The sequence below is a fragment of the Oncorhynchus mykiss genome, chromosome 14 (assembly GCF_057628025.1).
Source record: "Oncorhynchus mykiss isolate SJ-2025 chromosome 14, ASM5762802v1, whole genome shotgun sequence".
NCBI classification, from domain to species: Eukaryota; Metazoa; Chordata; class Actinopteri; order Salmoniformes; family Salmonidae; genus Oncorhynchus; species Oncorhynchus mykiss.
In genome coordinates, this window is record NC_143035.1 from 18,685,287 (window position 1) to 18,700,568 (window position 15,282).

A 15,282-nucleotide genomic window follows, 5' to 3' on the forward strand; every position below is an offset into this window, starting at 1 on the left:
TTGCATACTTTGTGGCAAAGATCCTACGTTAAATCCAGGATGCCAGCTTGAAAACCCTGCTTGGCTATGCTTTGTTTTGGCATAAACTTAAACTCTTTCTTGCAGCTGCTTCCCAAAGGAAATGTGAACCATAACATCTTGCAAAGTATGTTTACTCTTGCAATACTCCTGTCTAACCTTCTCAATGAGTGGCTCTAACACGAGAGTTAAAATACTCTTATCAATCTCACTCCCCTTTTCATCTTAACGAGACCTTTTTTGCCAAACCTATGACCAGTGTTTCTTTAAGTACTGACCCAGAAACGGCCATTAGACCTGATTTGCGCCATCAGCACTTTGGGTTAGGGAGATGGAGACCAGTAATGTAGAGGTTAGGGAGATGGAGACCAGTAATGTCGAGGTTAGGGAGAGGAAGAGAAGGGGCAGGTGGAGACCAGTAATGTAGTGGTTAGTGAGATGGGAACAGAAGAGCAGGGGGGTGGAGACCAGTAATGTCGAGGTTAGGGAGATGGGAACAGAAGAGCAGGGGGGTGGATACCAGTAATGTAGTGGTTAGTGAGATGGGAACAGAAGAGCAGGGGGGTGGAGACCAGTAATGTAGTGGTTAGTGAGATGGGAACAGAAGAGCAGGGGGGTGGAGACCAGTAATGTCGAGGTTAGGGAGATGGAGACCAGTAATGTCGAGGTTAGGGAGATGGAGACCAGTAATGTCGAGGTTAGGGAGATGGAGACCAGTTATGTCGAGGTTAGGGAGAGAGGAAGAGAAGGGGCAGGTGGAGACCAGTAATGTAGTGGTTAGGGAGATGGGAACAGAAGAGAAGGGGGGTGGAGACCAGTAATGTAGAGCGTTAGGGATATGGGAACAGAAGAGAAGGGGGGTGGAGACCAGTAATGTAGAGCGTTAGGGAGATGGAGACCAGTAATGTAGAGGTTAGGGAGATGGGAACAGAAGAGAAGGGGGGTGGAGACCAGTAATGTAGAGGTTGGGGAGATGAGAATAAAAGAGAAGGGGGGATGGAGACCAGTAATGTTGAGCGTTAGGGAGATGGAGACCAGTAATGTAGAGGTTAGGGAGATGGGAACAGAATAGAAGGGGGGTGGAGACCAGTAATGTAGAGCATTAGGGAGATGGAGACCAGTAATTTAGAGGTTAGGGAGATGGGAACAGAAGAGAAGGGGGGTGGAGACCAGTAATGTAGAGGTTGGGGAGGTAAAAACAAAAGAGAAGGGGGGATTGAGACCAGTAAGGTAGAGGTTAGGGAGATGAGAACAAAAGAGAAGGGGGGGGGGTAAGACTAGTAATTTAGAGGTTAGGAGGATGGAGACCAGAAATGTAGAGGTTAGGGAGATCAGAAGAGAAGAGAAGGGGGGGATGGTATGACTCAGTTGGTTGGCGTTTTGGTGCTTACATCATCAGAGTTGTGGATTTGACACCTGCATGAATTAACAGGATTGAGGAAGTGGCTGATAGTGTATGTAATGTTAATGTATATGTAATGGTATCTTTGTTTGTCTTTGAACAGATTCTGGAGGTGAACGGGCAGAACTTTGAGAATGTCCAGCTCACGAAAGCCAATGAGATCCTGAGGAACAACACCCACTTGTCAATTTCTGTGAAAACTAATCTTTTAGGTAAGAGTTATTAGGGCTAACTATGAATTGAACACTAATAGAAGAATATAAGTAACAGTAACGCTTTTATGTTCCACACAGTATTTGTAATTATTAAGGATCCCCATTAGTTCTTGACAAGGTAGCAGATACTCTTCCTGGGGTCCAAACACATTAAGATGCTTACATTACACACAAAAAAAGAATAATAAAATACTGTACATCATATAACATTATTACACCACTACATATCTACAATACAAAATATATAATACCACCATAAAGCAATATTGCAATGTGTGTGTAGAGTTTGTGTGCTCGCGTTTGTGGGCGTATGCGTGTCTGTACCTGTGTGAGTCTCTTTAGTCCCCACTGTTCCATAAGGTGTATTTTATGTGTTTTACATCTTATTCTACTGCTTGCGTTGGTTTCTTGATGTGGAATAGAGTTCCATGTAGCCATGGCTCTATGTAGTACTGTGCGCCTCCCATAGTCTGTTCTTGACTTGGGGATTGTGGCGAGACCTCTGGTGGCATGTCTTGTGGGGTATGCATGGGTGTCCAAGCTGTGTGCTAGGAGTTTAGACAGACCGCTCGGTGCATTCAGCTTGTCAACACTTCTTACAAAACAAGTAGTGACGAAGTCAATCTCTCCTTTGAGCCCTGAGAGATTGACATGCATATCATTGTTAGCTCTCCGTGTACTTTTAAGGGCCAGCCGTGCTGCCCTGTTCTGAGCCAATTGTAATTTCACAAAGTCCCTCTTTGTGACACCTGACCACACGACTGAACAATAGACCAGGTACGACAAAACTAGTGGCCTGTAGGACCTGCCTTGTTGATAGCGTTTCCCCCCTTCCATCCACCTAGTATTCAAGGAGCTCCTTGCCCGACCAGAGCACGACCACGAGGCAGAGGGTGAGGAGCCGCCAGAGGTGGACCGCAAGAATGGCGCCCCGGCACACCTGCCCAAGATCGGGGATATCAAGAAGGGCTCGCGCTACTCCATTCCTGACCTGGCGGTGGATGTTGAGCAGGTGATGTAATGGACTACAGTACCCATAATGCTTTGTGTATGTTATCAAGGACGTATTCATTAGGCACCAAACGGACTGAAACAGAAAGGTACTACCTGACATTGTCCAATCAGAAATGCTTGTTTTTATTTTTTTGTTGCAAAACATTTAGCTGTGGTGTGGCCTAATGAATATGTCCCTGGTTTTATCTTAGTAAAGACGTGCCTAATGTAATGGTGTCCCGTCTTCTCAATGCAGGTGATGGGCCTGGAGAAGGCCAGCAAGAAGGCCAAAGCCAACACGGTGGGGGGAAGGAACAAGCTCAAGAAGATCTTTGACAAGACGCTCACCAGCATCCTTCCCCCAAAACCATACAAGTAAGAGACGTCCGACACCAATGGAAAAGGTTGCTTCAAAGTTAGAGGACCGGAGTGTGGAATAAAACAGGCTCGACTTATTCATGTTTTTTGTGTTGTGTTGATGATGTGTTGAGCAGTGTCACCTCTTATGAAGATTTATTTATAACAAATGTATTAAACTAGGCAAGTCAGTTAAGAACAAATTCTTATTTACAATGCCGGTTATTTAAAAAAAAAAACCAATGTTAATATTTTCTTAACTGTTTTGTTGGTTAAGGGCTTGTAAGTAAGCATTTGACGGTAAGGTCTACTACACCAGTTGTATTTGGCGCATGTGAAAAATAAATTGTCATTTGATGTATTGAGCAGTGTAACCTCTCTTACTGATATACTTTACTGTAAAAACATTGCCCTCTATCCTCTGACAGTGGAACTTTCCAACCCCTCCCTCCCTCTGTTTCCGTAGCGACGTGGGTGTGGGCCAGTCGCAGGACGACAGCATCGTGGGCCTGAAGCAGTCCAAACAGATTCCGGCCGCGCTGCCAGTCAGCGGCAGCCTGTCGTCCAGCAACCCTGACCTGCTGCAGTCCCACCACCGCATCCTGGACTTCAACAACCAGCCTGGTGAGGACCAACAGACACACTCTTTGAACCTTTTCATATACAACTGTATGTTATAGATGTGTAATGTATGCTTTATAAGCTACACTTGGCTGTCAACTCTCTTGAGGCAGTCTATTTTCATACATTCCTAACCGGGGAAGTTCTTCGCCAGATGTTTGACCCACGTTTTAATGTTCTCCCACACATACTCTTTGTGTTCCTTCAGCCCCAGTCGTGACGAGTGAGTATCAGTCTGCTTTTGTTCTGCCCACGCAACGCTTGTCCTCTTTGCAAGCCAACTGCTGTTTCTTTCACAAGCTTCCTATGGTGTTTCAAAATCTGGGGTCTTAAGGGTTAATGTTTTCTAATTGTGGTTATGGTCTGGGCTTGTTGGTCTTGATAACAGCAGCCTGCAAATCAGTGTGTTTTAATGGGTTACGTAGGCCTGAATCTAACGGCTGTAGAAAGCACAATCATGTCCTTGTCAATGCTGTCAGTCTCTGTCTTTCAGAGTTCTAGTCGGCTAACTGAGTTACACAAACTCACCGTAGATCATTGAGCATGTCAGCGTGGCTTATAGCAGACATCAGTTGTTGACATTTTTGTTGAAATGTTTGGAGTACAGTTTGAAACTAATTGATCCTGTAAACTTTTTCGAGGTTAAGTGGCTAGCAGTGACCCATTCATTCTAATTTTGGTGTGTTTTGGGGTGGTATGGTGAATTATGGTGTAACCTTAGGTAAAAAAAAAAGCAATGGTACTTGAATGATGTGACTGTCCACAACGAAATTGCTGAATTCTGACATGAGAATTGTGTGGGTAATTCCTATTTAATCCCCCCCCCCCATCCAGACATGTCAGACCAGGTGCTGCGGGTGTTCAAGGCAGACCAGCAAAGTCGATACATTATGATCGGTAAGGACACCACGGCCAAAGAGGTGGTGGCCCAGGCCATCCGGGAGTTTGCCCTGACTGCTGTGCCCGAAGCCTATTCCCTGTGTGAGGTGTCCATCACGCCGGAAGGCGTCATTAAGCAGCGCCGGCTCCCGGAGCAGCTGTCCAAGCTGGCAGACAGGATACAGCTCAGTGGCAGGTAAGTACTGGTTTTATTGATCACATTTGTTATACAGGTTAGTCCCATCTCTTTTACAAGAGATAGCAAAGTCCCCTTCTCTTGTGCTGACTTTCTCCTGACCATTGCTATCTTAATCACCCCCTCTTATGAAAGACCTTGTCTTTTTCTACTTTTACTTAAGTCACAGTACATCAGGTGTTTGTTAATAGTTACTCAACTTGATGAATAAGTCCAACAACAAAAACACCTATTTTAAATATGTGCTTTGTGTTGAGATGATTCTATTGGAGGAGCAAAATGGAGATGGACCATTTATTTATGTACAATATAATACCTGTGTGTATGTGAGAGAATAGTAAAGGAACTCCCTGCTCTTCTCTAGATACTACCTGAAGAGCAACATGGAGACAGAGACCCTCTGTTCGGACGAGGACGCCCAGGACCTCCTTCGTGAAGGCCAGATCTCCCTCCTCCAGCTGTCCACCATGGAAGTAGCCACGCAGCTGTCCATGCGCGCCTTCGAACTCTTCTGCGCCATCGAGCCCACCGAGTACATCGACGACCTGTTCAAGCTCAAGTCCAAGACGGGCTCGTTTTGCCTCAAGCGCTTCGAGGAGATCATCAACCAGGAGACCTTCTGGGTGGCGTCGGAGGTGACCCGGGAGCCCAACCAGCTCAAGCGCATGAAGACGGTCAAGCATTTCATCAAGATAGCTCTCCATTGTAGAGAGTGCAAGAACTTCAACTCCATGTTCTCCATCATTAGGTGAGGTCGGAGAGGAGGAGTACGAAAGGAGACCCGGCGGCCATGTTGTATTGTTGTGATGTAGATGGAGAGTTTTACACCAAATTCAGCAGTTAGGCATGCAGGCTTTCACTCCAAACATAATCTTGCATACCTGATTCTACTGAACAGCTGCCCACTGAATTGTAATTAGCTGAATCAGGTATGTTTGTATGGGGTTGGAACAAAAGCCTGGAACCAGAGATAGCCCCCTTCTCTACTGTATCAGTATTCTAACTCTGCTGTCTTTCTGTGGTCCTCCCCCCCAACAGTGGTCTGAACCTGGCCCCAGTATCTAGACTCCGGGGCACGTGGGAGAAGCTGCCCAGTAAGTACGAGAAGCTGTTCGGGGACCTGCAAGACCTGTTTGATCCATCCAGGAACATGGCCAAGTATCGCAATGTGCTCAACAACCAGAACCTCCAGCCTCCCATCATCCCCCTGTTCCCTGTCATCAAGAAGGACCTCACCTTCCTGCACGAAGGTAGACAGCCACACACCTAGTCATTTTGGATCACAAAATGTGTTCCAAACAATCTTGGAACCCAGATCCAAAGCTGTCTCACTCCAGCTATATTTTAACTGTTCCTGTTGAAAAACAATATACCACAAATAAATACAGTAGTATACACACACTTAAGGGTAAAAAAAATTAATGTTTTGAGCAAAACTTAATGTAGTAGGCCATTCAAGGAGTTGGGCTGATGGTGCCCTCTGATGTCATTGGCCTCCCCCTTACTTGAAGAACAATAGTGGCACAAAAGAGGATAGGCCCAACCTCCTACTTGTGCCATGTCATGATACCTGGATCACCTATTGAGATTTGCCTTTTGATATGTAAAGCAAGTGTTAAATGAGGTGAAAAGGAGAGTGGAGTAAAATTTTAAGAAAAACCATTGCCCTTCTCAAAGCTTCTGCCAAAGCTCATCCCCAGCCTCTCTCCCCTTCCCTTTTCACTATGTCAGATTCAGCAAGTGTTGCCTATTCCCCCTCAGGAGAAAAGGGGTGTGTGTACGGCCCAGAACATCACTGGGGCCAAGCTTCCTGCCGTCCAGGACCTCTATACCAGGCGGTGTCAGAGGAAGGCCCTAAAAATTGTTAGACTCCAGCCATCTGGAGGTGAAAGAAAGATGCACCTGTTTAGGCGAGGTGCTGGCTAGCCAAGTGGAAAAGAAAAGGAGACGCACACTTTAGGAGCTCAGATGCAATAATTTAATAACCTAATAACCAACCATTCAACAGACAAGCTGTCTTCATCAGGGTATGATGACAAACACTAGTCACTAGTTTTATATAGTTTCAAAGGGGACACACAGGTGTCTGTAATCATCAGCTAGGTATGGCTTGATGTCATTGGTTAATTTGCAGATATAAATAGAACACATAAAAACATGAATGGATAGCATACGATCATAGATAGAATTTGGCTACATAGGCCCACAAACATTTACAATGAGTAGCAAAATCACAAGAATGGCTTTAGATCAAAGTCTACGTTGAGACCGAAGGTAGCAATGGTCTTTAAATTAAATATCCAGACAGCTTCTAGTTTTAACAATAAATTGTCAAGGTCACCCCCTCTCCTAGGGAGGGTGACATGTTCAATGTCGATATAATGTAGGAACGTAATAATGGTTAGTTTCCAAAAAGACTCCAGCCACCCTAGTCATAAACTGTTCTCTCTGCGACTGCACTGCAAGCGGTACCGGAGTGCTAAGTCTAGGTCCAAAAGGCTCCTTAACAGGTTCTACCCCCAAGCCATATGACTAGTGAACAGTTAATCAAATGGCTAGCCGGATTATTTACATTGGACCTACCACCTACACGTACAGTACCAGACAAAAGTTTGGGCACTCCTACTCATTCAAGGGTTTTCTTTATTTGTACTACTTTCTACATTGTAGAATAATAGTGAAGACATCAAAATTATGAAATAACACGCATGGAATAATGTTGTAACCAAAAAAGTGTTATTATTTTATATTTGAGATTCTTAAAAGTAGCCACCTGTTGCCTTGATGACAGCTTTCCACACTCTTGGCATTCTCTCAACCAGCTTCACCTGGAATGCTTTTCCAACAGTCTTGAAGGAGTTCCTCAACATATGTTGAGCACTTGTTGGCTGCTTTTCCTTCACTCTGCGATCCAAACCATCAATTGGGTTGAGGTAGGGTGATTGTGGAGGCCACGTCATCTGATGCAGGACTCCATCACTCTCCTCCTTGGTCAAATATCCCTTACACACCCTAGAGGTGTGTTGGATCATTGTCCTGTTGAAAATCAAATGCTAGTCCCACTAAGCACAAACCAGATAGGATGGCGTATCGCTGCAGAATGCTGTGGTAACCATGCTGGCTAAGTGTGCCTAAATAAATCACAGACATTGTCATCAGCAAAGCACCATCACACCACCTCCTCTATGCTTCACGGTGGGAACCATCACATGCGAAGATCATCCGTTCACCTACTCTGCGTCTCACAAAGACACGGCGGTTGGAACCAAAAATCTCACATTTGGACTCCTCATTTCCGATTTCCACCGGTCTAGTGTCCATTGCTCGTGTTTCTTTGCCCAAGCAATTCTCTTCTTCTTATTGGTGTTCTTTAGTAGTGGTTTCTTTGCAGAATTCTGACCATGAAGGCCTGATTTTACCCAGTCTCCTCTGAACAGTTGATGTTGATGTCTGTTACTTGAACTCTGAAGCATTTATTTTGGCTGCAATTTGAGGCTGGTAACTGAGATGAGATGACGCTGACAGAGATAGTCGCCTCGCTTCAGGTACTTAGAAAACTAGGCAGTTATTTTTTTTTATGTACTATTTCTTACATTATTAGCCCAGGAAATAACAAGTGTTATTACATACAGCCGGGACAGCCGGGAAGAACTATTGGATATAAAAGCAATGTCAACTTACCATCATTACGACCAGGAATACGTCTTTCCTGAAGCGGATCCTTTGTTTGAACCTCCACCCTGGACATGCGATCTTATCCCCGAGGCCGACCCAAAACAACGAGGTCGCCGCAGGAGGCCTGTGTTTTGTGACCGTAGCGTACGTGTAGGTATGTACGGCAGGACCAAATCGGAAAGATGGGTAGGAGCAAGCCCATGTAATGCTTTGTAGGTTAGCAGTAAAACCTTCAAATCAGCCCTTTCCTTAATAGGAAGCCGGTGTAGGAAGGCTAGCACTGGAGTAATATGATAAAAAAAATTGGTTCTAGTCAGGGTTCTAGCAGCCGTATTTAGCACTAACTGAAGTTTTAGTGCTTTATCCGGGTAGCAGGAAAGTAGAGCATTGCAGTAGTCTAACCTAGAAGTGACAAAAGCATGGATGAATTCTTCAGCATCATTTTTGGATAGAAAATATCAGATTTTTGCGATGTTACGTAGATGGAAAAAAGCTGTCCTTGAAACAGTCTTGATATGTTCGTCAAAAGAGAGTTCAGGGTCCAGAGTAACGCCGAGGTCCTTGACAGTTTTATTTGAGACGACTGTACAACCATTGAGATTCTCAACACTGGGGTCCCACAAGGGTGCGTTCTCAGCCCTCTCCTGTACTCCCTGTTCACCCATGACTGTGTGGCCATGCACGCTTCCAATTCAATCATCAAGTTTTCAGACGACACTACAGTGGTATGCCTGATTACCAACAGCGATGAGACGGCCTACGGGGAGATGGTGAGGGCCCTCGGAGTGTGGTGTCAGGAAAATAACCTCACTCAATGTCAACAAAACAAAGGAGATGATCGTGGACTTCAGGAAAAAGCAGAGGGAGCACCCCCCCATCCACATTGACGGGACAGTAGTAGAGAAGGTAAAAACGTTTTAAGTTCCTCGACGTACAAATCACGGACAAACTGAAATGGTCCACCCACACAGACAGCGTGGTGAAGAAGGCGCAACAGCACCTCTTCAACCTCAGGAGGCTGAAGAAATGTGTCTTGTCATCTAAAACACTCAAACTTTTACAGATGCACAATCGAGAGCATCCTCACCGCCTGGTACGGCAATTGCACCGCCCTCAACCATATGGCTCTCCAGATGGTAGTGCGGTCTGCACAATGCATCACCGGGGGCAAACTATCTGCCCTCCAGGACACCTACAGCACCCGATGTCACAGGAATGTCAACGAGATCATCAAGGACAAAACCACCTGATCCACTGCCTGTCCACACCGCTATCATCCAGAAGGCGAGGTCAGTTCAGGTGCATCAAAACTGGGACCGAGAGACTGGAAAAACAGCTTCTATCTCAAGGCCATCAGGCTGTTAAACAGCCATCACTAACACAGAGTGGCTGCTGCCAACATACAGACACACATCTCTGGCCACTTAAAAAAATGGACTTAATAAAGGTATCACTAGTCACTTTAAATAACGGCGCTTTAATGTTTACATATCCTACATTACTGATCTCATATGTATATACTATATTCTATGCCATCTACTGCATCTTTCCTATGCCGCACGCCATCGGTCATCCATATATTTGTATGTACATATTCTATTCATCCCTTTACATTTGTGTGTATAAGGTAGTTGTTGTGAATTAGTTAGATTACTTGTTAGATATGAATGCATTGTCGGAACTAGAAGCATAAGCATTTCGCTACACTAGCATTAACATCTGCTAACCATGTGTATGTGACCATTAAGATTTAATTTTATCCTCTGCAGCTGAGGTAACCCTGGGTCTTCCATACCTGTGGCGGTCCTCACGAGAGCCATTTTCATCATAGTGCTTGGTGGTTTTTGCGACTGCACTTGAAGAAACCTTAAAAGTTCTTGACATTTTCCAGATTGACTGACCTTCATGTCTTAAAGTAATGATGGACTGTCGTTTCTCTTTGCTTATTTGAGCTGTTCTTGCTATAATATGGACTTGGTCTTTTACCAAATAAGGCTATCTTCTGTGTTCCACCCCTACCTTGTCACAACAACTGATTGGCTCAAACGCATTAAGAAGGGAAGAATTTCCACAAATTAACTTTTAACAGGCCACACCTATTAATTGAAGTGCATTCCAGGTGACTACCTCATGAAGCTGGTTGAGAGAATGCCAGGAATGTGTAAAGCTGTCAAGGCAAAGGGTGGATTTGATTAACACATTTTTCGGTTACTACATGATTCCATGTGTTATTTCATAGTTTTGATGTCTTCACTATTATTCTACAATGTAGAAAATTGTTTTAAAAAATTAAGAAAAACTCTTGAATGAGTAGGTGTCCAAGCTTTTGACTGGTACTGTACATATTATCTTGACTAACCTGTACCCCCTTACATTGACTCGGTACCAGTACCCCCTGTATATAGCCTCATTATTGTTATCTTGTTACTTTTTCAAACTTTAGTTGATTTAGTAAATATTTTCTTAAACAACAATGTAGTTAAGAAAAATATGAGTTAATGCCTTGTAAGTAAGCATTTCATGTTGTATTCTGCGCACGTGACAAATGCAATTTAATTTGACAAGAGACCAGCAAAATTTTGTCTGGGTCTACCATTTTTGTATACGTTGTTGCACTAAGTTAAATTGTATGCCAATATTGCCCAGAGTGGCGTAGTGGTGTAAAGCACTGCATCTCAGTGCTAGAGACATCTTTACAAACCCTGGTTCGATCCCGGGCTTTATAACAACCGGCTGTGATCGGGAGTCCCGTAGGTTCGGCACACAATTGGCCCAGTGTTGTCCGGGGAAGGTTTGGCCGGTGTCGTTTGTCATTGTAAAACAAGAATTTGTTCTCGACTGACTTACCTAGTTAAATAAAGGTAAACATTTATTTTAAAGGCATCTTAATCAATCTGTTACTAATAGTCACTTGTCCTTCCCCAGGGAACGACTCTAAAGTGGACGGCCTGGTGAACTTTGAGAAGCTGCGGATGATCGCCAAAGAGATCCGCCACGTGGGTCGCATGGCCTCCGTCAACATGGACCCAGCGCTCATGTTCAGAACCAGGTAACTAACAGCGCTTCACCATCCCCTTCAGGTCCAATCAAATCCCCGCGGGTTGTCGATGATTGATTGTTCAGATGTAGATTGTCAATATTACCCGCTTCAAGGCTTTTTTTCTTGAGCAGCCATTTCTCCGGGCCAACCCAGCTGTTTCCTGTACGGTCTACTTATTGTTGGTGTAGAATCCACACAGTGCTCATGTGAAACCACACAGTGCTCATGTGAAACCACACAGTGCTCATGTGAAACCACACAGTGCTCATGTGAAACCACACAGTGCTCATGTGAAACCACACAGTGCTCATGTGAAACCACACAGTGCTCATGTGAAACCACACAGTGCTCCTGTGAAACCACACAGTGCTCATGTGAAACCACACAGTGCTCATGTGAAAGTGTGTGTGACTTTGCATGTCCACCATGCTGCCATGTCACTATTGAGTGTCTGTTTGTTATCAATGTTTGTCTCTCTTTCTCTCTTTTGTGGGCCTCTGGTAACCTTGCTCATCTTGGTGGCTCTTAGTGGTCTATCCTGTCTAAGCTTGTCTCCCTCCTTTCTCTCTCTCCATCCACTCTTTGCCCTCCACGCTTCACTGTTCATGGCTATCCCTTCTAGGAAGAAGAAATGGAGGAGTTTAGGGTAAGTTTTGGTGACCGATCTTTCCATGCTATTTTATTCTGCCCAATTTATGCGCCTTCCCTCATTTCTGATGCCTCGTTTGTTTGGTTTAGTGCTTATTTTACTAACCTGTTAAATAGTGCTGGTTTTACTTACCTGTTATTTAATGCTGGTTTTACTTACCTGTTAAATAGTGCTGGTTTTACCTACCTGTTAAATAGTGCTGGTTTTACTTACCTGTTATTTAGTGCTGGTTTTACTTACCTGTTAAATAGTGCTGGTTTTACTTACCTGTTAAATAGTGCTGGTTTTACTCACCTGTTATTTAGTGCTGGTTTTACTTACCTGTTAAATAGTGCTGGTTTTACTTACCTGTTAAATAGTGCTGGTTTTACTCACCTGTTAAATAGTGCTGGTTTTACTTACCTGTTAAATAGTGCTGGTTTTACTTACCTGTTAAATAGTGCTGGTTTTACTTACCTGTTAAATAGTGCTGGTTTTACTCACCTGTTAAATAGTGCTGGTTTTACTCACCTGTTAAATAGTGCTGGTTTTACTTACCTGTTATTTAATGCTGGTTTTACTCACCTGTTAAATAGTGCTGGTTTTACTCACCTGTTATTTAGTGCTGGTTTTACTTACCTGTTAAATAGTGCTGGTTTTACTCACCTGTTATTTAGTGCTGGTTTTACTTACCTGTTAAATAGTGCTGGTTTTACTCACCTGTTATTTAGTGCTGGTTTTACTTACCTGTTAAATAGTGCTGGTTTTACTCACCTGTTATTTAGTGCTGGTTTTACTTACCTGTTAAATAGTGCTGGTTTTACTTACCTGTTAAATAGTGCTGGTTTTACTCACCTGTTATTTAGTGCTGGTTTTACTTACCTGTTAAATAGTGCTGGTTTTACTCACCTGTTATTTAGTGCTGGTTTTACTTACCTGTTAAATAGTGCTGGTTTTACTCACCTGTTATTTAGTGCTGGTTTTACTTACCTGTTAAATAGTGCTGGTTTTACTCACCTGTTAAATAGTGCTGGTTTTACTCACCTGTTAAATAGTGCTGGTTTTACTTACCTGTTAAATAGTGCTGGTTTTACTCACCTGTTAAATAGTGCTGGTTTTACTCACCTGTTAAATAGTGCTGGTTTTACTTACCTGTTAAATAGTGCTGGTTTTACTTACCTGTTAAATAGTGCTGGTTTTACTCACCTGTTAAATAGTGCTGGTTTTACTTACCTGTTATTTAATGCTGGTTTTACTTACCTGTTAAATAGTGCTGGTTTTACTTACCTGTTATTTAATGCTGGTTTTACTTACCTGTTAAATAGTGCTGGTTTTACTTACCTGTTAAATAGTGCTGGTTTTACTTACCTGTTAAATAGTGCTGGTTTTACTCACCTGTTATTTAGTGCTGATTTAACTAACCCGTTTTGTTTCATACCCTTCTAACACTGCTTGGCTCTGGTAAAATGTTCTTTAGAAATGTAAAAGATCATGACTTTTGCTAGTTTCAAGTCACATTTTTTTATTCTTCCAAAATATTTCACAATGACTCATTAAAACTGATATAGCGATGTTGCATCCCATGCAATTCACAATCCATGAACTAGCAAAAGTGATTACTTTGTCTTCCCACCTACTTAAGAAAAACAGCATGCCAGCATCCCATCTTGTTTTCAGTTCTATTAGTTTGTCATAGTGTGGATTTATTCTGTATATCTGTCTCCAGACGAAACATATTTTCTTCAACATGAAAGTCTATAGTGTGCTACAAGGACAGCCAAACTGCTTTACGTCAGTGTTTCCCAAACTCGGTCCTGTTCGGTCCCCCCCCCCCCCCCAGGTGCATGTTTAGTTTTTCCCCCTAGCACTACACCGATGAATCAAATAACCAGCTCACCATCAAGCTTTGGTTATTTGAAAGCTGTGTAGTTCTAGGGTAAAACCTAAAACATGCACCCAGGGGGGGGCTCCAGGGCTGAGTTTGGGAACCCCTGGTGTACATCAGTGGCCAAGGAGAAGTAGTTTACAATACAATCATTGTGTTCAATTCCACCACACTATACATGTACTCTGGATGTACCATAGGTTCTGATGAAAAGGCATTTCACTACAGCTACTTTGGTTTTAGACCACAGAAATGTTAACTGACTATCATCACAATTTGAACCCCCAACACACACATACACGCACACACCTCCCCTGTTTCTTGACTGATTGACCCCCTGGCCCCTATTCCCTCCTCTTCCTTGGAATGCATGGAATGTTCTGGAGCTGAGAGGAATGCCCCCAAAGCCTCAGTCTCTGCATGTCTGCCTCTCAAACGGCCCTCCTCTGAGCTACATTCCAGGAATAGTACCCCCACACACAGTTACCTAAATAGTAGTACACACACATGGTCATAGTCTGATGGTGGTCACGATCTTCCCTCTCTGTCTCTCTCTCTGTATGCGTGTGCGTGTGTGCGCGCGCACGTGCGTGTGTGCGTGTGTGCGTGTGTGTGTGTGTGTGTGTGTGCGCGTGTGTGTGTGTGCGCGCGTGTGACCAGTTCTCTTAGCCAGGGCAGTGCCAACGCGGCGGTGCTAGACGTCACCCAGACGGGCGGGCACAAGAAGCGGGTGAGGCGCAGCTCCTTCCTGAACGCCAAGAAGCTGTACGAGGATGCCCAGATGGCCCGCAGGGTCAAGCAGTTCCTGTCCAACCTCAGCCTGGAGACCAACGAGGAGGCGCTGCAGACCCTCTCGCTGCAGTGTGAGCCCTCCATCAACACACGTAAGTGGTGGAGAGAGTACATGCTGTGGACAACACACACACACAATTGCGTTCTATTTCGCACTTAGTGTGGGAGTACATAAGCTTGGGATATCTAACTGCAATATGAGCCCTCCATCAGCATGTGATTGATGCACACATGAGTGGTCCAGGTGGCCATTTTGGCTCAGCAGCAACACTCGGTTTCTCATTGGTAGTATTGATTGTTCAAGTACCACATTCTCCTCAACCATTTCTCAGTGCCCAAGAATGCTGGTGGCAGTAAGAGGCCAGACACGTCTCCGGTGGTGTCCAGGGCTGCCAGCCAGCAGAGGGGCCAGCTGCAGAAGGGCAACCAGGCCCTCCAGGTGCCTGCTGTGGCTCTCTATCCCTCACGCAAGAAAGTACCCGTCAAGGACCTGCCTCCATTCGGTAAGAACTTGTACAAGTTAATGGGGAAATATATTTGAAAATATACGTTACAGTACATTGTTTCTTTCCCCACAGCAT

The 15,282-nt window shown here is 44.2% G+C and overlaps 1 protein-coding gene across 50 annotated transcripts in view; it reads left to right on the forward strand.

Moving 5' to 3' along the window:
* rapgef2b (Rap guanine nucleotide exchange factor 2b) overlaps positions 1 to 15,282 on the forward strand; it is a 153,556-nt gene that overhangs the window by 124,753 nt on the left and 13,521 nt on the right. For 16 of the 50 annotated variants that reach the window (XM_036943069.2, XM_090198489.1, XM_036943063.2 and 13 more), the window contains 11 exons: positions 1,524 to 1,632; positions 2,481 to 2,647; positions 2,885 to 3,003; positions 3,452 to 3,609; positions 4,441 to 4,681; positions 5,046 to 5,429; positions 5,720 to 5,931; positions 11,282 to 11,405; positions 12,019 to 12,042; positions 14,570 to 14,793; positions 15,034 to 15,204. In XM_036943069.2, the coding sequence (XP_036798964.1) occupies positions 1,524 to 1,632; positions 2,481 to 2,647; positions 2,885 to 3,003; positions 3,452 to 3,609; positions 4,441 to 4,681; positions 5,046 to 5,429; positions 5,720 to 5,931; positions 11,282 to 11,405; positions 12,019 to 12,042; positions 14,570 to 14,793; positions 15,034 to 15,204 (1,933 nt within the window). Of the gene's footprint in view, positions 1 to 1,523; positions 1,633 to 2,480; positions 2,648 to 2,884; positions 3,004 to 3,451; positions 3,610 to 3,814; positions 3,830 to 4,440; positions 4,682 to 5,045; positions 5,430 to 5,719; positions 5,932 to 11,281; positions 11,406 to 12,018; positions 12,043 to 14,569; positions 14,794 to 15,033; positions 15,205 to 15,282 lie in introns of all 50 variants that reach the window. The other 34 variants (XM_036943060.2, XM_036943070.2, XM_036943062.2 and 31 more) reach the window with 5 other exon arrangements.